Source organism: Rhamphochromis longiceps, linkage group LG22, assembly GCF_057381845.1.
Source record: "Rhamphochromis longiceps isolate RC_006_pf linkage group LG22, R_longiceps_female_GT1.1, whole genome shotgun sequence".
Lineage (NCBI taxonomy): Eukaryota > Metazoa > Chordata > Actinopteri > Cichliformes > Cichlidae > Rhamphochromis > Rhamphochromis longiceps.
In genome coordinates, this window is record NC_140577.1 from 13,988,223 (window position 1) to 14,008,772 (window position 20,550).

At 39.3% G+C, this 20,550-nt stretch overlaps 3 protein-coding genes across 8 annotated transcripts in view; 2 read left to right on the plus strand and 1 right to left on the minus strand.

Annotated features, from left to right (window-relative positions):
* akap9 (A kinase (PRKA) anchor protein 9) overlaps positions 1 to 4,361 on the minus strand; it is a 68,981-nt gene extending 64,620 nt beyond the window's left edge. For all 6 annotated transcript variants that reach the window (XM_085397135.1, XM_085397133.1, XM_085397134.1 and 3 more), the window contains exon 1: positions 4,129 to 4,361. In XM_085397135.1, coding sequence (XP_085253261.1) covers positions 4,129 to 4,176 — 48 coding nt within the window. In that variant the 5' untranslated portion in view covers positions 4,177 to 4,361. The remainder of the gene's footprint in view (positions 1 to 4,128) is intronic.
* A 5,588-nt stretch (positions 4,362 to 9,949) lies between these two features.
* Positions 9,950 to 12,687, plus strand: mterf1 (mitochondrial transcription termination factor 1). Its single transcript, XM_085395923.1, has 2 exons — positions 9,950 to 9,999; positions 11,113 to 12,687. The coding sequence occupies exon 2, from the start codon at positions 11,144 to 11,146 to the stop codon at positions 12,305 to 12,307; it is 1,164 nt and encodes a 387-aa protein (XP_085252049.1). The 5' UTR covers positions 9,950 to 9,999; positions 11,113 to 11,143; the 3' UTR covers positions 12,308 to 12,687.
* Positions 12,688 to 13,557: 870 nt separating this feature from the next.
* Positions 13,558 to 20,314, plus strand: dus3l (dihydrouridine synthase 3-like (S. cerevisiae)). The gene is made up of 16 exons (XM_085396558.1): positions 13,558 to 13,726; positions 13,934 to 14,024; positions 14,771 to 15,026; positions 15,139 to 15,487; positions 15,966 to 16,000; positions 16,099 to 16,191; positions 16,379 to 16,420; positions 16,581 to 16,733; positions 16,852 to 16,968; positions 17,187 to 17,252; positions 17,603 to 17,713; positions 17,981 to 18,077; positions 18,260 to 18,335; positions 19,324 to 19,512; positions 19,783 to 19,911; positions 20,027 to 20,314. The coding sequence occupies exons 2-16, from the start codon at positions 13,948 to 13,950 to the stop codon at positions 20,097 to 20,099; spliced, it is 1,863 nt and encodes a 620-aa protein (XP_085252684.1). The 5' UTR covers positions 13,558 to 13,726; positions 13,934 to 13,947; the 3' UTR covers positions 20,100 to 20,314.
* The last annotated feature ends 236 nt before the right edge of the window (positions 20,315 to 20,550 follow it).

The window sequence follows — 20,550 nt, forward strand, 5'->3', positions numbered from 1 at the left end:
TGGCATGTTGTTTGACTCTGTGAATCCAGTCTGGCGCCTTTCTGTGTGGAGTTTATATGTTCTCCCTTTGCTTGTGCGGGCTCTATCAGGCTTCCTACTAGAGTTCAAAGTCATGCATGGGGTTAGGTTAACTGGCCAAAGGTGTGAATGTGAGAGTGAATGGTTTCCTGTCTCTGTGTTAGCCCAACAACAGGCTGGCAACCTATCCAGTGTGTACCCTTCCCATCCCCCAACAGCAGCTGAGATGAGCCCCAGTGGCCCCCTATGACCCTGAAATGGATAAGTGTAAGAAAACAGATAAATGAATGAATGAGTGGATGTGCAACCAACAATCTGAAGCAACTGTGTGATGCTATCATATCAATATGTAATATAATCTCTCTGCCATCAAAAATTAAGACAATAAATACATTAGTTATTCATTGTTGTGCCAAAAACAGCCCACTTTAATCTTACGTGTAAGTACCATTGAAACTCCCCATTTTTATACATTTAATCAATAACATATCTTAATATAAGAAAAAGAACTGACATTTTAATAGCACCTCTAGGTTTTTATATATAAATGCAATCCATTATTATACATCATAAAGAAACACCTCTGTAGTAAATGAAAGAAATCTGTCAGCATGAGTCTTTGGGCTTAACTTGTAAGAAGTAAAATGTGTAAAATACAGAAATCTATAATTTAATTAACTTGGTGTAATATAAATGTCCACGGGGGAGGTCTTTATCAGTAGGAAAAGCTGTAAAACTTGTGAAAACAGAGTTAAAAGTCCAAAATGCATTTCTATTTTTGAAAGCTGTCCAATGGGCCAGAATGTAGTCTACTTCTGGCCAATTCTGGCCCCCGAGCCGTATGTTTGGCACACCTGTTATAGTGTTTTTATAGAAGATGCTCATTGCATCAAGCAAGATGAAATCCCCTCAGAAAGTGTCTAAAACCCACAATGAAAATTAAAATTAGTCATCATCCAGGCTGTTGCCAATTTAACCTGTGCAGCTGCTACACCATCATCTTCAATTAATCACCTGACAATCCCTTCTGAAGCAGTGCAGCCTGACATAATACGAGTTTTCAAAGCATTTAGTACTTTGTCAAGCATTAGAAACACTAAATACTGCACCCTAAAAATCAAACTTTCCAGTACAAGTTTAGGAAAATAATAAGAACTAGTAAAGGTGATTATACTCCATTCATAACACAGGGCAATGCAGGGCATCCCTGTGATTAGTCGCCTGAAGGATTAACTATTCAAGCCTCAGTTAAGTAGCTCAACTTGTATCTTTGCTGTCGTCAAAACCTGCAACACTGCCTGGCATGGATGGTGGTGACACTGAGCTTTAAGGCTATTTGAATGCTGAGAAATTAAAATGATCCTTTACACGTAGTTCAGCATGTTGTCTCTCCAGGGCTGAAAAAACACATTCTATAAATCTTCTAAAAGATATCTGATGCATAAAATGTTTTAAGATAGTAGTATTGCTTTTTTATTTGTGGATAATCATCAGTATTCATCTGTCAAAAGTACAAACGCATATCAGTGATTCTTCATTCTGCAGAAAGAGCCTGAGGTTGCATAGCTGCATATCGGAGAAGCAGACAAACAAATACACATAGAATCCTTTATGAATTATGAGCATCCCCTGAGCCAAATTATTCCCTGATGTTTCATTAAAAATCAGCTCTGTTCAACGTACTACTGATCCCAAAGACCAGGGTGACAAACAACACGAAGAAGGTACTTTCATTCAGTGGAAACGCACACCTCTGTAAGCATAAAAAAGGAGATATAATAAGCGTCAATCTTAATTGGAGGGAAACAAACAAAGAAACTCTTCATCTGACAGATATATCTACAGACAGATAATTTACCCACAACTACAAAGTGACATGAGAGGTGACGTTTGGATTTGAAAATTGGGAGGGATTTACAGAAAGTAAGTGTAGGAACAGGTGCCATATCTGAGTTCATGGGTTTCTATAACCCAACAGAAAATCTTACACCACCCTGAGTACATTAGTGCAGTCAGCGCAGTGTTTTTCATACAGGGAGCCTAAGAAGATGCTACTCATGTAACTGAAGAACTCAGTGAAAGTCTTGAATGAATAAAACCAGAATGCCAGTAACACGCTTGTCAGTGTGCTCCATTTTGTAGCAAAACATGAACAAAGCATCTGCGCACAACAGCCTGAAACAAAAGCCTGGCAACACCGGCCCACAATATTCACTTTGCTTATTGTCTGGTATGACTCAGTAGGCACTCGCCTGCTACGAGCTACACAATAGATGACAGACAGTTTACCTTTCACTCAGATATCAACATCAACTTTTCCTTCACCTGATTTCAGAAATGCACCATCTTTTTCAGGCAGGCAGGAAATACATGAAAAAAATAATGTTTTTTCATAAATTGAGGAAGCCAGAAGACAATGTAAACACTCCCCACATCTTATAGACTGACTCAGCTCTGGAAGTCCCTGTTAAACATTATGTCATGAGGTTTCTTCACTGCATGAGGACATTGTGATTTGGCATTGTGTGAAAAAAAACAGCCTGCACCACAGAGGGGCCTTTTTATAAACCAAAATACCAAAGTCATAACCCGGGAGACGGTCTCCCCTGCGGTGCAAAAACCAGAGAGCTTAAGCAATTTAAAAACCAGCATGCTGAATGTTTCTCTGCAGCATCTGGATGGAAAGAGGCTGGATTTCCCTTTAAGAGACTGCCTGATTTAAGCAGTTTTGACACTTTCTGACTCGACAATTTAGTTCGTAGAGACTCATTCTCATTAGGGCCCTCCTGGAGTAAAAGAGAAGACGTAATCAAACCTAAGGATCCTATTTCCCACACTAGAAGGAAAATACAAAAATAAATAAGATATATAAACACATGACCTATGTACAAAGATTGCAGATACAATCTCTTTACAAGATTTTACAAGTTTGTGCTGCACGGTAATATTTTTAGAAATACACAAGTGCTTTATAAACATTTGGTCTCAATCTAATGGCTCAGGCTGATGTTCCAGTCTTAAAATTTGCAACTTAAAATAACTACAGTCAAATAAGTAACGACATTCATCCCAAAGCTTTCCCCAGCTTCAACGTCCATAACAACTGGCATACACCATGAAATCTAACACTGGACCCACATCTGAACCTTTAGAGTAGGATCGTGAAAACTAGACAGGTAACATTCCAAATAAGATTTTCCTTAAATATTATTAAGATTGTTAAGAAGCCTCTGCATCAACTTATTTGTATATATGCTTTTGCATCCAGACAGCTGAGGAAAGAATGTATAAAAATGCAACATTCAGGGCTACAGTGCAACACTCAACTGTACATACGCTTTATCTAATTGTCCACATGCTTGCAGCATGACACTGGTGTATTCATGATATGAAAGAAGATGCTCACCACAGGCTGGTCTGGCCAGCTTGTAATTATGTTGCTAAGATCTCTTTGAAAACATCTTTTTTGATAAAACACATCCCCCGCAAGATGTTTGGGTTATACAGACTATAAAAACAGATAACAGAGCTCCTGCAAGGTCATCCACAAGCACCACGAGCCAAAACTGAAAGAGCAGTGCGTACCGTGTCACTGTCGATTAATATAAACGTTGATCCAGTTTGTGGATGCTATCGTTTCTAGAAGACAGCTAATAAAGCACAAGTTTGGCGTGTGAGGCAATGCTGGTTCTAGCCAGTGGGGTTATGTCCTGTAAATCCTGTTACACCAGCCTGTCAGTCAGTGTCACTTCAGGTGGCGTTTATAAATCCCGGGTAGCAATGTGGCCTGCGCACACCTGCACGTCGGTTTCGGGAAAGTAAAAGGAAACACTTTAGTAAGTGCAGACATGCAGCATGACAAAGGAGACTAGCAGCGGCTATGCTAACCACCCCAACCCCGCCCGCCCCATGCCCGGCTGTCAGTGCGAAGCAGGGCGCATGTTTGCGGAGTCCGACAGCTGATAGCGTAAAATGAAAGGAAGGGGGGGCAAAAGCGTCTGACAGACCCCGGCCGCGACAAAACAAGTTGTCGACAGCATTAAGTCGCTACTTCAGAGTAATGAGAGCAGTGTCAGTGAGTTGTGCTAGCACCAAAACTGAGAATCATACCTTTGCTTTGCCGGCCTCCAGCTTCTTTTGCCTCTCCTCGTCTTCCATCCCCGCAGTCCCTGTGGCTAAACAAACAGAGAAACTGCCTCATGCGAAGTATCCGCGAGAGAAATTTAAAAGCTAACCGCTAAATGTCCCTCTCTCTATATGACTCGTGGCTCGCTCCCAGAGACTTCCACTGGCATTAACTAGCTGTCTCCTTGTTGGTAGTCCGCCGCCATGTTTTCCACGTAAACATGAGACCCAGTATTGATGACGTAGTGTAGGTGCCTTCACAGTCACGCCCACTGGCAGCCAAACGGTGGTGCGTTCACGCTCAGTCAGAAATACCGTCCAAAACAAGATCGTCTTTTTTTACCACTTCAAATTTCTATATAGAACCATTATGTTATGTTGTTACTATTTCTGCTGTCCTCTTAGCCATATCGCTCTTTAAAAAGACATGTTTATTGTTAGCGGGACGTTTACTCCTGGATAAGTAAAAGATATATAAAAGTAACATTGTGGAAAAGTGACCACAATTCCCAAATAGTGTCAGGAATGTTTGACAGATTATAGCCCATCAAGTCACTAACAGCAGGCAAATACAGGAAATCATATTTTGGCAGGTGATCACTTTTTGGTATGACCACACAATACTAGAAAAAGTTTTTTAAATACTTTAATTCATTTATAAAAAATCAAAGTTAAAAATTACATTTTGATATATGTGTATATATATTGTCATTAAAAAGTCTGTTGGCTGATGACCAGAATCTGTTATTTATTGCAAACCTCCACCTACTGAAAAATGAAAGTGTTTTCTTACACAAGTTCTCGCATGGTTGCTGAATTTTCTCACAGAAACTTGTTTTCAGGTGAGGTGGGAATACCAAATTCAACTTCCAGCTAATTCATTTGAAAAAATTATGTCACTGTCAAGCTCTGATTCTGACTTTGAGTAAAAGAAGGAGTGACATGACAATTTATTCAACACAGTTTTAGTATATATCTAAACAACAAAAACAAAATAATAATTAAAGTAAAAGTATAACCCTGTATCCAAAAACAGTGGATAGATTTACTCTAACTAATTTTAACCACTGTGTATCCTGTTCTTGGGCATGCCCCGCTAATGCCTTTGGACCAGAGTACTGTAAAGCTTAATGATGCCCAGTGGATGAGAGCATATTAAGTATTTCTATGTACAGCTACATTCTGCTTCTACTTTACCATATTTTCTTTGCAACTACTGTACTTTGCACTCATAAAGTGATATACAAATCAGTGAATCAGAAATTATGATCCAATATATACATGATTCTGAAAAGTGATATTCTATATAATAAGTACATTTACTTTAGACACTAAGTATATCATGATTTAATAACTTGTTCACCATGAAACCACATAAGCCTTTAATATAAATGTTACTTTTTTGTCCATTTTTTTTCACTTTGTGAAACAATTATCCAGCATATTCAAACCAGTTTCACTCCCTGCCACTTGAATGCCCCTGATCCTATTGGGTAGCTTTGAATCTGTCTTCTATAAATATATCTTGACTGATAAAATAACGGAGGCAAAGGCCAGATGCTATCAAAATAAAATACACGTCTCTCCATTTGTACCCACATAAGTATCTCATAAAAATGCATTTAGTTGGCGTCTACCGTTGAGGGTGGTGATGAAACACTTCCTGACTGCTTTAAATCCAAACAAACCACTTTTCTCCATAATTTATGATTCTCTTTTTTTCTCTCTCTTTGTGGTTTGAAAGAAATTTGTGAATTTGTACAGCCATTACAGAAAAGTGTGCTGAATTTCTCACGATGTAAAAGATTATTTAATGCAAAAATAATACATTTAGTGCTAATTATTAATAAGCCAGTCACTATATTTGACTACAATCCCATAAATTTCCCTTCATTCTCTGCAGTCTGAAGTCTGCTTGTAAAGTCTGCTCAGTTTCTATGGTAACAGGCGAGGAGGAGAGGTTGCCAGAGCTGTCCCAGTTGAGAGTTTTCTTTTTTAAACACAGAATATTTTCATATCAAAGATGTTTGCTGCTAATAAAGGATCCAGCTGTCACCTCGCATTCTCCAGCATGGCGTTTGAATGGGCTGCATCACCAAGAGTGCTGCCATATGTTAAAGAGGAAGCACGTGAGCTGTCTCAGCTGAATGGTGCTGCAGGTAATATGAGAGACTGGCATCGGTTTCTAGGACAGATGGGGATGATTAAAATAAATGGACAGGCAATATTTTACTCACAGCCTCCATGTGGGATTGATCTTCAGTCTTAAAATAGTTTATATTTAATTAAAGTAGCGTATTCCTGGCAAACTAAAGGCCTTTTATCTTTCCTGTCATTTTCCCCCAAATAAGTCAGCGATAATATAAACTTTGTGGCTTGATCATTAGATGAACTAATCTTCTTTCTTTAAAGTTTTTATTTGATCACCAGTGAGCTAATAGGAGATGTGGGTAGTAATTCATAGGGGTCTTTGCTGGGATTTTAGAAATCTAGAGATTATTTCTTACATGTTTGCTTAAACTCCATATTTCCCCAGGGCATGCCTCAAACTGCACATGTAAGACTAACAAATTTTAGCCAGTTTTATTATTTCATACTCTTTGATTATTTCATTACACCGTTACATTTTATTTCAATTTCCCTGAGATTAAAGTCCAGGTGGACCAACATTTATTCCCTTTTTATTTGCAGGCCAGTCCAGTCTTAAACAAATATCCTACCTAAGCGTTTTGCCTCAGTTTCATTCGAAGATTTCTTGTTCTAACATCCAGGCTAAAATATTCCTGTAGAATTATAAAATATTAAACTTTCCCTTATACTTCCAGAAACATACCAGTAGTAGCAGTAGCAGCAGCAGCAGCGGGAGAAGATGCTCTGTGTCTTCGGCTGACGGGGGCTGAACAGCTTATTGTCTGGCAGATTTTGAATTCCACCCATCTTCTTTTGGACATTCTCACCAGCCTGATCTCACCTGTGAAAGCTTGCTGTTTGAGCACCAGCGTCTGCAGGAACTTTTGAAAGTTTCGTCAGCCTCTGAATTATTGATTCACTCAGGGAGTATACAGAGTCTACAATTACCCAAGTGACTTTACCAAGACAAGCTCAACAAATGAACAGCATGCATGCTATATTTATAAGTCAGAGGGTGGTGAACAAAGGCTGTTAGAATTAAGATGATAGAAACATCTAGATACTGAAAAGTAAAATGAAACCACTCTAAACCATTTTTCTTATAACACTTTAAATACATATGGTGGAAAAAAGATGAAAAGGAGCCTTAACTAATCTAGATTATCATCACATCCAGTGCTACAGCTTTTTTTTTTTTTAATTAAAGTGTATTTATAGCCCAGAAGTGTAATATACGGTAGTTTCACCTTCTGAGATTCTCATATGATTACATTTTTTTTAAAGGCTTTTCTTCATCCTTATACTTCATTCTGCTCAAAGTATTCTAAATTTTATTACACAAAGGAGACTTTGTGTTATACTTCATAAACCCAACATGTAAATATGAGGACATGGCTGCAAAAACAAGCCAAATCATGGCCTATCCACCACTGTGCTTGACAGTAGGTGGTGTGCTGACATGCTGTACTTGGCTTTCACCAAACATGGTGTTGTGCATTATAGCCATAGATCTCCACTTTGGACTTTTTAGAGAGAAGAGGTTTTCTTCTGACAGTCCATCCAAACAAGCCATACTTGTTAGAGATTAGCAGCACTTGGCTGCCACTTGCCCACTTAATTCCTATGGAAACAGTAAGGGTATACTACCTCTTCAGTGTTGTAAGCGACTGATAAAGTCCTGTGAAAACTTCACGTGACTTTGTATTACTAAAACATGTATGATCCATTTCTATGTTTAAGAAATCTTGGCATCTTGTAATCTCTTATGAGGCCAAATAACTTTTATGGGGGGCTAAAAAAATATATATTTCAGACTCCAGTAGGGTTAGTTAAGTGCAACAAGAAAGCTGGAAGCTCAGCAACACGTGGGAATGTCTCTGTTTCAAATACAATAGCAGCGTAGATCAGATTGAACCACTCTTACCATTTATGGTGTCTTATAACCTCTCTTTATTGTCTGTCATAGAGTATAAGTAATTAAAAGACAGACACAAAGACCATAAGGGTCCCTAAAATACTTTGGATAGGTTTAAGAAAAATGCAGGTGTGCAAATGCAAATGTAACTGTGACCTGTGGATGTGTGAGACGAATTTGAATCGAGACTCCAGTTGCCCAGCTGTTGCGATGGAGCTCACTTCAGTCTTAGAGCAGCAGAGCAATGTGTATTTGCATAATGACAATATCAGTGTCATGCATTAAAATATGCATAAGTGGGGGGACTCATCAGTAAAGAGACGCACTGGGTCAGTACGTTTATCAGTGGTAGGCTGTGAATCATAACACATGGTAAGTGTCCTCTTGTAGCTTGTACGAGAGCATCTGCTAGCTGAGACAGAATTAACTATTGATGCCTGTAACAACAGTCCAGTCCTCTATAATGCTGTGTTTTTATTATGTAATTGAAGCTTCCCAGGTTACTGAAAAATGTCATTGCTCTCCGAGAGCTTCACTAGTGACTGAGCACACTGTAATTTAGAATGTACAGTATGTGCAAAGCAGAAAAGCACTTATTCAGGAGTCATCTCCATGGAGATGTCCCTCAAATTGTTTGTGAAAAATTCAGGTTTTTATCAAACTAAGAAAGGAAAAATTCTCGATGCACACAGACCATACATTTTTGAAGGTTAATTTTAATTAAACCATGTCTTTAAATTTGACTAATGGTAAGGAAATACATTAATTTACACATCACTTACGCAGGATGTAGTGAATTAAAAAGAATTAAAAAAATCAATATAATGTTTGAAAATTGATATTGAACAATATTAATAGAAATTAGGGGAAACTGGGCAAATGGCCTAAGTTTTTCTAAAATCCCGCTTACCGTCCTTACACCAACCATTCACAACATCTGTGTAATATTGTGTGGATCGTCCTAAAAGCTCTGATGTTTTGGAGAATTAACATCGAACTACTGGGTATCCTGTGCTTTCTGGTCCTGTGGACTGTGAGGTGGGACACCTGTGGATCAGGTTCAGGTGGGAATGTGTGTCATTTGGAGGTCTGATTAAATCCTTAGACACCTAAGTTTATCAAATTATGCACAGTTTCTGAGGTGAGCCATGCTGGCGGAATCTGCTGCCAGTGAAAGGCTCTGTTGTCATTTGAGTGTGCTTGTTCTGCAACAGTAAGCAGATGTTTGGTACATGTCAATGTAAGATCCACACCAATGCCAAGATTTCCTAGTAGAATATGGCACTGTAACGTTATTCACTTCACCTGTCATTGGTTGATATGTTCTATTCTTTCAAATAGAAGATCTTTGCTTCCATCTAGTGGTTATAAATCAGTATAAAGGCAATGGCTTTACAGATTTCAGAGGAAATGTGCAGAAATGACAAGGAACAGGTGAGAAGTCTCTGATTTAAACACGCAGAAAAACACTAACAGAAAAAAATTAATCACTGTCAGCAGAAATATGAGGCTGAAAAAGGCAATGGCTGGAAAACCTAATTAAAAATAAAGTTAAACGGAGTGTTAGCAATATAGTCAACAGCAAAAAAAAGAACGAAAATAACGAAACTTACACTGTATTAGATTATCTGAGAAAAAACATGTTTCAGAAGATGTGAGGTGGTGTTTGGCACAAACTCCACCATACCAGTTGTGTCGCTATCGTATTATTTTGTCATTTAACCTACAGCCAATAAATATAACGAAGAAGAAGAATCTCGCGAGAGTTCTTGGAGTTCACGTTACCGGCATGGAAGAAATGTTGGCTTTTGGTATGTTTTTAATACTTTTTAAAGCAGACTGGTACTTAAAGGGCTATTACTGATTAGATATTGTACACCGCTAAACAGAAACGACTGTGTGCTTTGGTTGGACTCTTCAGTTAGTTATTCCCGGGCGAATAAATAAAAGCTTCCCTTTGTATTACTAACGTAAATAACTTTGCCAAAGTAACGTACGCATTATGTAGTAAATAACTAGTAAATGGCCAGTATCAAGCAGTTCACAACTAAGTTTAAGAATACTTGTTTGGAAAGTTTCTGTTACTGGTGTAAGCTTGGAGCGGTGTGTCAGCAAATCAGATTAGCAAAGAAAAAGATTAATATACCAATGTCTTAATGGTTTCACTAAAGATTCATATATTTGTAAATTAACATATCCAAAAGTAAACCAATCATATCTTACTAATAGCATCTGATAATAGATGTGCTCACCAGTTACCTGTCTGCATCTTTTTTGGCCAAGTGGCTTTTCTTTTTTGTTTCTTGGCTTTTCTTTAATTATATTAAAGCCTTTTTTTTTTAATTTAGCAAAAGTGCTGTGAAAAAACTTAAGTACACCCTTATTACTTCCATAGGAATTAAGAGGGTTTGTAGTAGCTAGGTGCTGCTTATCAAATGCATGATTGCATGATTGCATGATTGCATGAGTTTTTGGCAATTTGCTGGTCCGGAGCATTCAGGTGTGTGTTAACACAATGCCGCAATTTTTCCAGGATCTCTCTGAAAGCTAAAGCTTGGCCCGAACTGGGTCATGCTGCAGGACAATGATCTCAAGTATAGCAGCAGCATCTACAACAGAATGTCTGAAAAAGAGAAGAATCAAGGTGCCGTGGTGGCCCAGTTAAAGCCCAGACCTTGGCCTGACTGAAGTGCTGTGGGGGGGGGGGCTCCACCACCTCCACCACCTCCAAAATTCCTCTACAATGTAGTGAGAGACTGATAAAGTCACACAGAAAACAGTCACTCCAACTTACTGATTATAAAGGTGGTTCTACAGCTGTTAACCAGTGGGGTTTGATTAGTTTTTCACAGGACTGCAGCTGTGAAAACTGTCTTTTCATGAGTGTATATTAACATGTCTGTTTTTTCTTGTCTGAATTGCAGTGATGCTTCAGTGTGGCCCTCCTCAATAAAAATGGCAGGAGTTCCTGGAGTGAGAGCCCTCCTCACTGTGCAGCGATCGGTGACATTGCAGCACAGCTTTTTTGGCTTCACTCCAATACATTTTGCATCAGCCTGCTTCCCCAGAAGGCTTTACAGTACTTCGACAGGAAGTACTGAAACAAAGCCGCCGGTAAACCCGGAGAATGAATCTCTGCTCGAGAACTTGAACCTCATGGGAGTTGACGTGAGGATGGCACGCCAGCGTCAGCCTGGGGTGCTTCGTAAAACCTTCACTAATGAGAACGGCCTCGCTCAGTTCCTGCAAGGAAAAGGTGCCGGCCGCAAAGTCATTGCTAGCATAATATCCCGTTATCCCCGAGCCATCACTCGCTCCATTGAACACTTGGAACAACGCTGGCAGCTGTGGAGAAACATCTTCCAGACAGACGCAGAAATCGTAAGCATCCTGGATCGCTCACCTGAGTCGTTTTTCCGCTCCAGTGATAACGACAACTTGGAAAAGAACATAGATTATCTGGTCTCACTGGGACTAAATGCCAAAGATCTCCACCGGCTGCTGACCACAGCACCGCGGACATTCTCCAACAGCTTAGAGCTCAACAAGCAAATGGTGGAGTTTCTGGAAGATATCTGCACAGAGCTCGGTGGAAGTAACCCAGAGCAGTTTGCAAAAATGGTCATAACAAGAAATCTTTACATTCTAATCAGAAGCACTAAGAGAGTCAAGACAAACATCGACAACCTGAAAGCATCACTTAAGTTGAGTGATTCAGAACTGCTGGCTCTTCTTCAAGGCCACGGGGCAGAAATTCTGGACCTTTCCAACGAGTACCTGAAAAAGAATTTCAACAGCCTGGAGCAGAAGATGACCGCACTTGGCTGTCGGAAAGCTGATGTTAAAAAACTGATCATCAACTATCCGATGATCCTCTACATTGGGCCTGACACTCTGAGCTCTAAACTAGACTGTCTTTTAAAAGGAGGAATAACAATGAAGCAGATACTGGAAAAGCCCAAAGTTTTGGACTACAGCACACAAAACATTACAGGGCGACTAGAGGAACTGAGAAGGTTGGGCTATGACTTCCAGAAGAATGGCATCAACATCCTCGATTCAAGTCGAAAGCGGTTTGCCGCAAAAATAGAAAAACTTTCTGCCTCACCAGAAGAATGAGTGTAGCTTGCTGCCTGTCAGACAGTGTTGGCTGATACTTTTTCATCTTTTTGACTTAAGAATAATCAGGTTTTATGTTCAGAGATAATATGATTGAGCTCTTTTAATATCCCAAACTTAATTCCAGTATTGAAATCTAAACATTGTGCCTGTGATATTCTTCTAGTCTCACAAAAGTAATTAAAGCAGTAAAAATAATAAGTTGAAGGTCTGGGGACATGGAATTACATTTGAAGCTAATGAGTAAAAGGAAATTGTCAGTGGATTACCCATTATGTAATGTTTCAGCTCAAATACCAGGTGTTTTAATCCATCAATACGCTGTCTTGGAATTAAAAAAAATGCAAAAGATGAAATACATTTGACTGAATGTTTCATTCACAGGTAAAGTTATGGAATGACTTATGTGATGTTTGTTTTTAAGCACTGAAGAAGACTTTTGGGCCATTTTAAAACCAACACATGGTAAGAGTCATTAAGAAAATGGGTTTTTCTTTTAGTTAAATGACTGGAGCAAAGATCTCCATTTACACTCACCATACAACTTTGTTAGGCACACTTTGCAAATACCAACTTGGACCCTCTTTTTTTCCCTTCAGAACAGCATGACACAGATTCATCTGAGATTTTGGTCCATTTTGAAATGACAGCATCACACAGTTGCTGCAGATTTGTCCGCTCTTCATCCATGATGCAAATCTCTTTTTAATATATATTATTAGAATTTAAAGGATATTTGTCAGCATTTGTTATTTGTTTGAATAAATATTACAATGTAAACATCAATTTTGGAGGGCATATGAATCACAGGCATGTAGAAATCGCATGTCTCAAACAAATGCATCAAAGCCACATCAGGCAGGCTGATAACACATTTTATTGTCATTCGAAGTTTTTAGCTCTCAAATGGTTCAGTCAAAACAAAAGGAAAGAAAACTGCACAAAATAACAAAACTGGATATAAATAGATACATTATTGAATAAGGTTAAAAACTAAAAATAATACGGTCTAAAATAAACAATAGTCAGTTAAACTAAAAAGCGAGGGCCTTGTGAACCGGCTGCCGCGACAGACTTGACCAAATTGACAAAGACTAACGATAAAAACATTTCATGTATATTTTTAATTTGTTTTACTTAGTCACACTCCAGCCCAGTAGGTGAATCTGAGTGCTGGATTTCAAAGGCAATGAGAAAGATTTGCAAGCGGTTCGCGGAACCAATGTTGAGCAGCAGGTTTACCACGGACGTATCTAAGGTGCTGCACAACGGTTTCCTCGCGATTCTGGGTTGTGCATGTCCAGTTGTGGGAAAAAAAAAAAAACCCCCAGGAACTTTTGACTTGATTTCTACGTTCTGTACATCAGTTGTCTTTTAACTTCACGGTTGGAGCAAGGCGGTTGTTTACTCAGTATATCGGTAAGTGGTCTAACTCAGCTACAAGAGGAAGCTAACTGGTGGAAGTGTAAGGTTAAATATGGAGCACAGAGAAAAGCAGGCAAGCTGATTATGATAATAAGGCAGTACCTGAACTGGTTTAATGTGTGCATAAAGTGTCCTAACGTAGGATTGGGAGCTGAATGGTCCTGTGAAGTGTTTAATTAGAAAGGTGTTAAAATGTTGCAGGAAGAGAGACTGTGATGGAAACAGCGGAGGAGGTGAACGTTTCGAAGAGTGCAGACGTGGCTGCAAAGGGTGAAGCTGCGATCAAACCAGAGTAAGATACTGTTAATAACTAAGAAAACTGTGGAAATCGCATTTATATGTTTTTGCAACAGATTTCAGGAGAGGGAAGCTGCAAATTAGAACAATCTTTCTCCAACTTTCAAAAGAGACAGCCATGAGTCAGGGGACTGAAGATAACGCCAGATTTTTATGATGAACGTAAGCCAGTTAGTAAGATGGGAGCAAGCATAGCTGAATAAATAACCATGTGTTTGAGTTTATGAAAGAACAAAGCAGACCATCTGACCTGAGCAAACAGCACAAGCAAGGCACGTGACTATAAGGAGGCTGTCTGCATCTGAACTTGTTAAGATGTTCGTGTGAATTTATGTGAAAAAACTGTAGAAAGTGTCTACAAGAGATAATAACTCGTTTACACAACATAAAAAATATGGCCCTGTAGGGGTGAAACAGGGGCTTTGCAACCCCCAGTGGCGTAGTAAGGACTTACTGCCTTTATTTTCAGCCTTCCTGCTGCTTTGTCTGATGAAGCAAAGAGTGTTACACTGTCAGCAAAAAGGCTGTTGAAGGCCCTCAACTCTTTGCTTTCAGTGTTTCAGTGACCCATGCTACAGGGTCTTACTGGTTTAGCATAATTTACTCCCATTATGCTCTTTTTTTCCCCAGTGTGAATATAGTTCATACTAAAATGCTTTAGTGACACACAGACTGTTTTTACACATAATTTAAAACAAAATTTATCAGGAGGATTCTTTCATCATCTTCTTATGTTTGCAGATTCCTTACAACCAAAGACAAGTTTCATGGGTTGTTAGACTCAGAGTGGCAGAGCTCAAAAAGAGAGAAAGCCAGTGAAAGTGATGCAGTTGAGGATTCAAAGGAGACTTCTTTGGAGGAACCTGAACCTAAAAGGCTGAAACAAAATTTTGAGGGTAGACCAGATGGCAAGCGTCTTCGGGGACAGAATAAGTCAAGGCCGCACACAAAGCCCACAGCCTACGATGAAAAACGACTTTGTCACTCAATCATTCAGGTATGAAGCTCTGACTCTGCATTCAAAAAGGCTCTGTGCAATACATTTTGATCCATATAGTTATTTTTGTGACTCCCCCCCCCCCCCCCCCCCCCCCCCCCAATAAATTTAGAACAAAGAATGCCCCTTTGGAGCAAAGTGCTTCTTTGACCATGACATTGTCAAGTATATGGATTCTAAGCCTTCCGATATTGGGGAAACCTGTCACATCTATGAAACATTTGGAAAATGTGCCTACGGTTTGTCCTGCCGCTTCGCCAAGGCCCACACTACGCCTGACTTCAAATCCATGGAGAAGGCCGATCTGGTCAAGGTGTATGAAGGCAGGACTATGGTGAAGAACAACATGAGTAAGGAGCTCCAGGGTCGCCTGAGGAAGCGATCGGTGTCCTTCGAAAAGTCAGAAAAGTACCTGAAAACACTCTCAGACAACAAAGATAAAGGAGCACAGCAAGGTGACGGTAAGACAAGTGAAAAGGCTTTTATAAAGAATGCTGCCATCACAAATTTTGCTCATGCTTTTTAGGAAGAAACAGATACTGAGTATGTCACTCAAGCCTCTTTTTCACTAGTACCCACTTGCCTCGGCTCGGCTTGACACGGTTTTGGTCGTTTTCCATTACAATTGAGTAACATCTATTGTGCGTGGGGTCGTTATAGCAACACAGCCAAAAGTCCAGTGATTTACAGCTTGTGATTTTCTATTTTTGTGAAGGGGACGTTCTCATGATTCATCAAGTGTCACCATTGATTGGCTTTTGACCAGCTCACCCAGTTTTAGCAGATTAAATACACTCCTATTCTGTTTCTTTTAATCTGCACATGTGTTGACCTGTTGCTTACATACTCATACATGCATTATCAATTTTAGTGTATCTTAATTTGTTCCTTTGTCTCACTCATGGGATCTATGTGCATCTGAATTTTCTGCTGATCCAGCTGGAGAAAAACAGCCTGTTTCTAGTGAAGTACAGGTAACCTTTTCTACCAACAGCATTCCCTCTTACTGACCACTCTGTCATTGAGCCTTATGTTTATTGCGTGTGTTTTTCATGTTTCTGACTAACTGTAGACCAGCTCAGATAAACAGTCTGCTCCAGTGAAGACCGTCGGCCCGTTGACTGATGCAGATGTCATCAAGCTGCGCCCGTGTGAAAAGAAGCAGGTATATCTCTTCCAGTCGCTTTCCTCCAGAGTTTTCATGTCTGTTTAAACGATAAACAAGGTGTTTTAATAAACTGTTCTAATCAGCAGACATCTGATACTCATATATATATTTAGGGAATATTTACACGATTTAAATTACAGTCAAATTGCATTGCTTAATGCCTCTTTTTGCCTTTGTTCTTAAGGTGGATTTTCAAGACAAGCTCTATCTCGCCCCTCTAACAACTGTAAGTACCATCACACTGAAATCAGTATTGGAGTTAGTGGTAGTTGTGTTTTTTAATATATTTCTATCTTTAAATCCAGGAATGTAGCAAGTGCAATTAAATAATGACATGTAAATGAGGTCTGGATCTGATAAAGCAAGTATTTCTTTAATTTCTTCAGTGTGGAAATCTGCCTTTCCGTCGCGTGTGTAAGCGCTTTGGTGCAGACATCACATGTGGGGAGATGGCCATGTGTACAAACCTGCTGCAGGGGCACCAGTCTGAGTGGGCCCTCCTGAGGAGACACGAAAGTGAAGATGTGTTTGGTATTCAGGTGATGTTTAAAATCTTCTGAAGGATTCAGTCCTATAGAGGGCGTTGTTGGTAAGACGTCTGGATTTGTGTGAGAGTCCAAGACTGTGATTTTTTTAAAGCCTGAATTGCGTCTCTAGGTGGAGGGCAGTTTCCCCGACACAATGACGAGGTGTGCAGAGCTCATCAACAACAACACTGAAGTTGATTTTGTGGACATCAACTCTGGGTGTCCCATTGATCTCGTATACAACAAGGTAAACTCTTAACTTGCCCCCCCCCCCAAATGCTCAGACCGTGACTTTTTTTTTTCTTTCATTTCCTAATAGACAAATTGAGACTTCCTATTTTGCAGTCAGATGCATTTTGTGTGTTTATACTACAGCACAAAGAGCACAGATACCAGCATTTGAGAGGAAGTGTTAAACATTAATATGACAGTCACTGACAGATGGCCTTTGTTTTTTCCCATCAGGGCGGAGGCTGCGGCTTGATGACACGTACCAGAAAATTTGAACGAATAGTCAAAGGAATGAATTATGTAAGTATGACTTTTTGCCTATTGTATGGTAATGATGCAAGAAGGAGAGTTTTGTTGCTCTTGTGGATCATTGCAAAGTTACAATTCAGTTCAATTTTATTTATATAGCACCCAATCACAAAAAACAGCTGTCTCAAGATGCTTTATATTTTAAGCACAGTATTTGAGGGAAAAACCCAATTCCCCCTCGAAAAGCATTTGGCAACAGTGGGAAGAAAAACTTTATTAGATCCTGGCTCAGGGAAGGGCAGCCATGTGCTGTGACTATTTTAGGGTGAAGGGAAGAAGACAGGATAAAAGACACACAGCCTTCAGTTAAAGGCTGAATGAAAACCTTTTTCTCCCTGTAGGTCCTTGATGTCCCTCTAACAGTCAAGATCCGCACCGGTGTTCAGGAAAAGTCTAACATAGCACACAAGCTCATCCCAGAGATGAAGAATTGGGGCGTCTCAATGATTACAGTAAGTAAAAGAGGAGCATGTTTGAGCAATGTGAAATCGTCCCTATGCCATAAATCAACATGATTAAAAGGAAATTTCATTTCTAGGTTTACAGAGTTGCCAGATGTAGCTGTAAGCATCCATAATTCTGAATCGGTATCATTTATGTAAATGTAAATATCCTATGGTGACGATTCATTCTCGAGATGTTATTCTGTTCGGTGATGTATAACATGTTTACATACGCCTCTCCTATTAAAAAACATTGACGCTGTGTTTTTCCTACAGTTGCATGGTAGATCCAGAGAGCAGAGATACACAAAGTTAGCCGATTGGGACTATATCACAACATGTGCAAAGCTGGCTAGCCCCATCCCACTTTTTGGTATGTGGATTTGTAAAGGTTACACAAAAAGACAAAAGCCTCCTGATGTTTAAACAGTTTCATGCATTTAGTTTGGCGTTCTCTAGGTTGTAAAACCTTGCACAGAATGCAGTGTAGTGTTTTTATTGTACATGTTTTTATAGTACATATTAATCACAGGTGATTTGGTTTTATTTTTCTAGGTAACGGAGACATTTTGTCCTATGAGGATGCAATGAAAGCGAAAGAGACCGGAGTTTCTGGGATTATGATTGCAAGGTTAGTGTCATTTCCTTGCAGCGTAAAAAAAAAGATCGAAATGCCTTAAAAACAGATGACATCTGGAACTGATATGGTCTGCAGCCAGTGACTTTTGTTTTTAGATTTCACTTAAAACTTTTTCCATTATTAGAGTTCAAGTATATTTGTTTACACTCACTGGCCATTCATTAGGTACACGTGTCCCACTGTTTAACACAAATATTTCAGACTGCTTCCAGTTGACAGTCAAAATTGCAATACAATATAAGACTGCTGCCTGCTCTGGTGAAACTCCACTTCTGCTAGAACATTTGGATCAAAGGTTTAGAATTAGGTATAAACAACATGGATCCATCCCGGGTTGTATCTGTGGTTCAGGCTGGTGGTGTAATGATGTGGGGGATATTTTCTTGGCACACTTTAGGGTTGTGGAACCAATTGAGCATCATTTACTGCCACAACCTAACAGACTTCACAGTAACTCCACAGTCATCAGATCTCAGTCCAACACAGCAGCTTCGGGATGTGTTGGAACACGAGAGTCACATCGTGGATGTGCAGCTGACAAATCTACAAGAACTGTGTGATGCCGTCATGTCAATATGGACCAAAATCTCTGATGAATGTTTTTAGTATCTTATTGAATCTATGCCACAAAGATTTTATGTAGCTCTTAAGGCAAAATGGGGTCCAATCCAGTACTGGCAAGGTGAAACTAATAAAGTGGCCATGAGTGTATTTTGCCTCAGTGAAGTCAAGAATCTTTTTAAGTTGTTTTAAAACCCAGCAGCAAATTTGTCAGAGCTCTTAAGGCTAATATGTGGGTGCCTTTTTCCATGTATAATTTTCAGTTGAAGTGTGGAAACATTGTTTCTCAGAGGAAAATACAAAGAAAACACTGACCACAAATTACTCCATAGGATGGAAGATCCTTATACATTATGTATGTATGTATGTATGTATGTATGTATGTATTTATTTATTACCTTTTCTGGGTTCTCTATAGGGGTGCTCTCATTAAGCCTTGGATCTTCACTGAAATCAAGGAGAGCCGACACTGGGACATTTCGTCCAGTGAGCGACTGGACATCCTAAAGGACTTCAGCAACTTTGGCCTGGAGCACTGGGGCTCTGACACTAGGGGCGTGGAGAGGACACGCACCTTCTTGCTTGAGTGGCTCTCCTTCTTGTGCCGGTGGGCTACATCACATTTCAGAAATTTTGCATTTGTTCTTCTGTGAGCAATTCGATTCATATATTCTGTGCAATTAAGCTGTTTTAATATAATTTTAGGGTAACAGACTTATTTGTGGTCTTTTCCCATTAGTTTATGAGACTGGGGACATGTAATAGCTGAAAATGTGTGATAGACTATGTTGCATTCCACTGCATCTGACTCTCGCTGTTAAGTTTTCCTGTTTGCTGTGGTAAACGTTGCTTTCCTTCTCCCTCCATCTGTTCTCAGATATATTCCAGTGGGCCTGTTGGAGCGAGTGCCTCAGAAGATCAATGAGAGACCTCCGTACTACATGGGCAGGAACTATTTGGAGACACTGATGGCCAGTCAGAACGTAGAGGACTGGATCAGGATAAGGTGAGTACAAACATGCCTATTTTCTAGAATTACATTTCAAGATTGCACAAAATTAAGATTTTAAAAGTGCAAAATGTAATAATGAGTGTCTTATGAATTGTTTTCTACTTTCCAGTGAAATGCTGCTTGGACCCGTACCCAAGAATTTTGAATTCTTGCCTAAGCATAAAGCCAACTCATATAAGTGATTTTCTTTTTTGCTCAACTATTAAAATCATCAAGATTTGTGGGTTTTTTCTTCTTTTTTCTAATTTGTTCAAGAGATCAAGCTCAAAGACAGAAGATATTTTATGTTTTAAGTGATAAAGACTCTAGAATAGTTTGTTTATTTGACCTGTGTTGCAGTAGAAACATACATCGGTTTTCATGTAATTGAGTGCAAATAAATGTTTCGCAACAACAAGATGTTTGTGTCATTTTATTTTTCTATTGAAGGAAATTGTTTGATTTATTTGACCTTATTAAACAAACATACTGAACAGAGATCATCTGTCTGCATGAATTTTGTAAATATGTTTTGAAGTTCTATATTACCCTGGGTAAGCCCAGTGATGATTAAGTATGTAAAGTATTTTTTGGTTGGAAATATTTTGTTAAAATATGCAACAATAAAAAATAAAACAAAAGCAATAAGAGAAT

Coding starts and splice junctions, on each gene's coding strand:
- mterf1 (XM_085395923.1), top strand. CDS start 11,144: ATGGCAGGAGTTCCTGGAGTGAGAGCCCTCCTCACTGTGCAGCGATCG.
- dus3l (XM_085396558.1), top strand. CDS start 13,948: ATGGAAACAGCGGAGGAGGTGAACGTTTCGAAGAGTGCAGACGTGGCT. Junction 16,001..16,098: donor CTGTTTCTAGTGAAGTACAG/GTAACCTTTTCT, acceptor GACTAACTGTAG/ACCAGCTCAGATAAACAGTC. Junction 17,253..17,602: donor TAGTCAAAGGAATGAATTAT/GTAAGTATGACT, acceptor TTCTCCCTGTAG/GTCCTTGATGTCCCTCTAAC.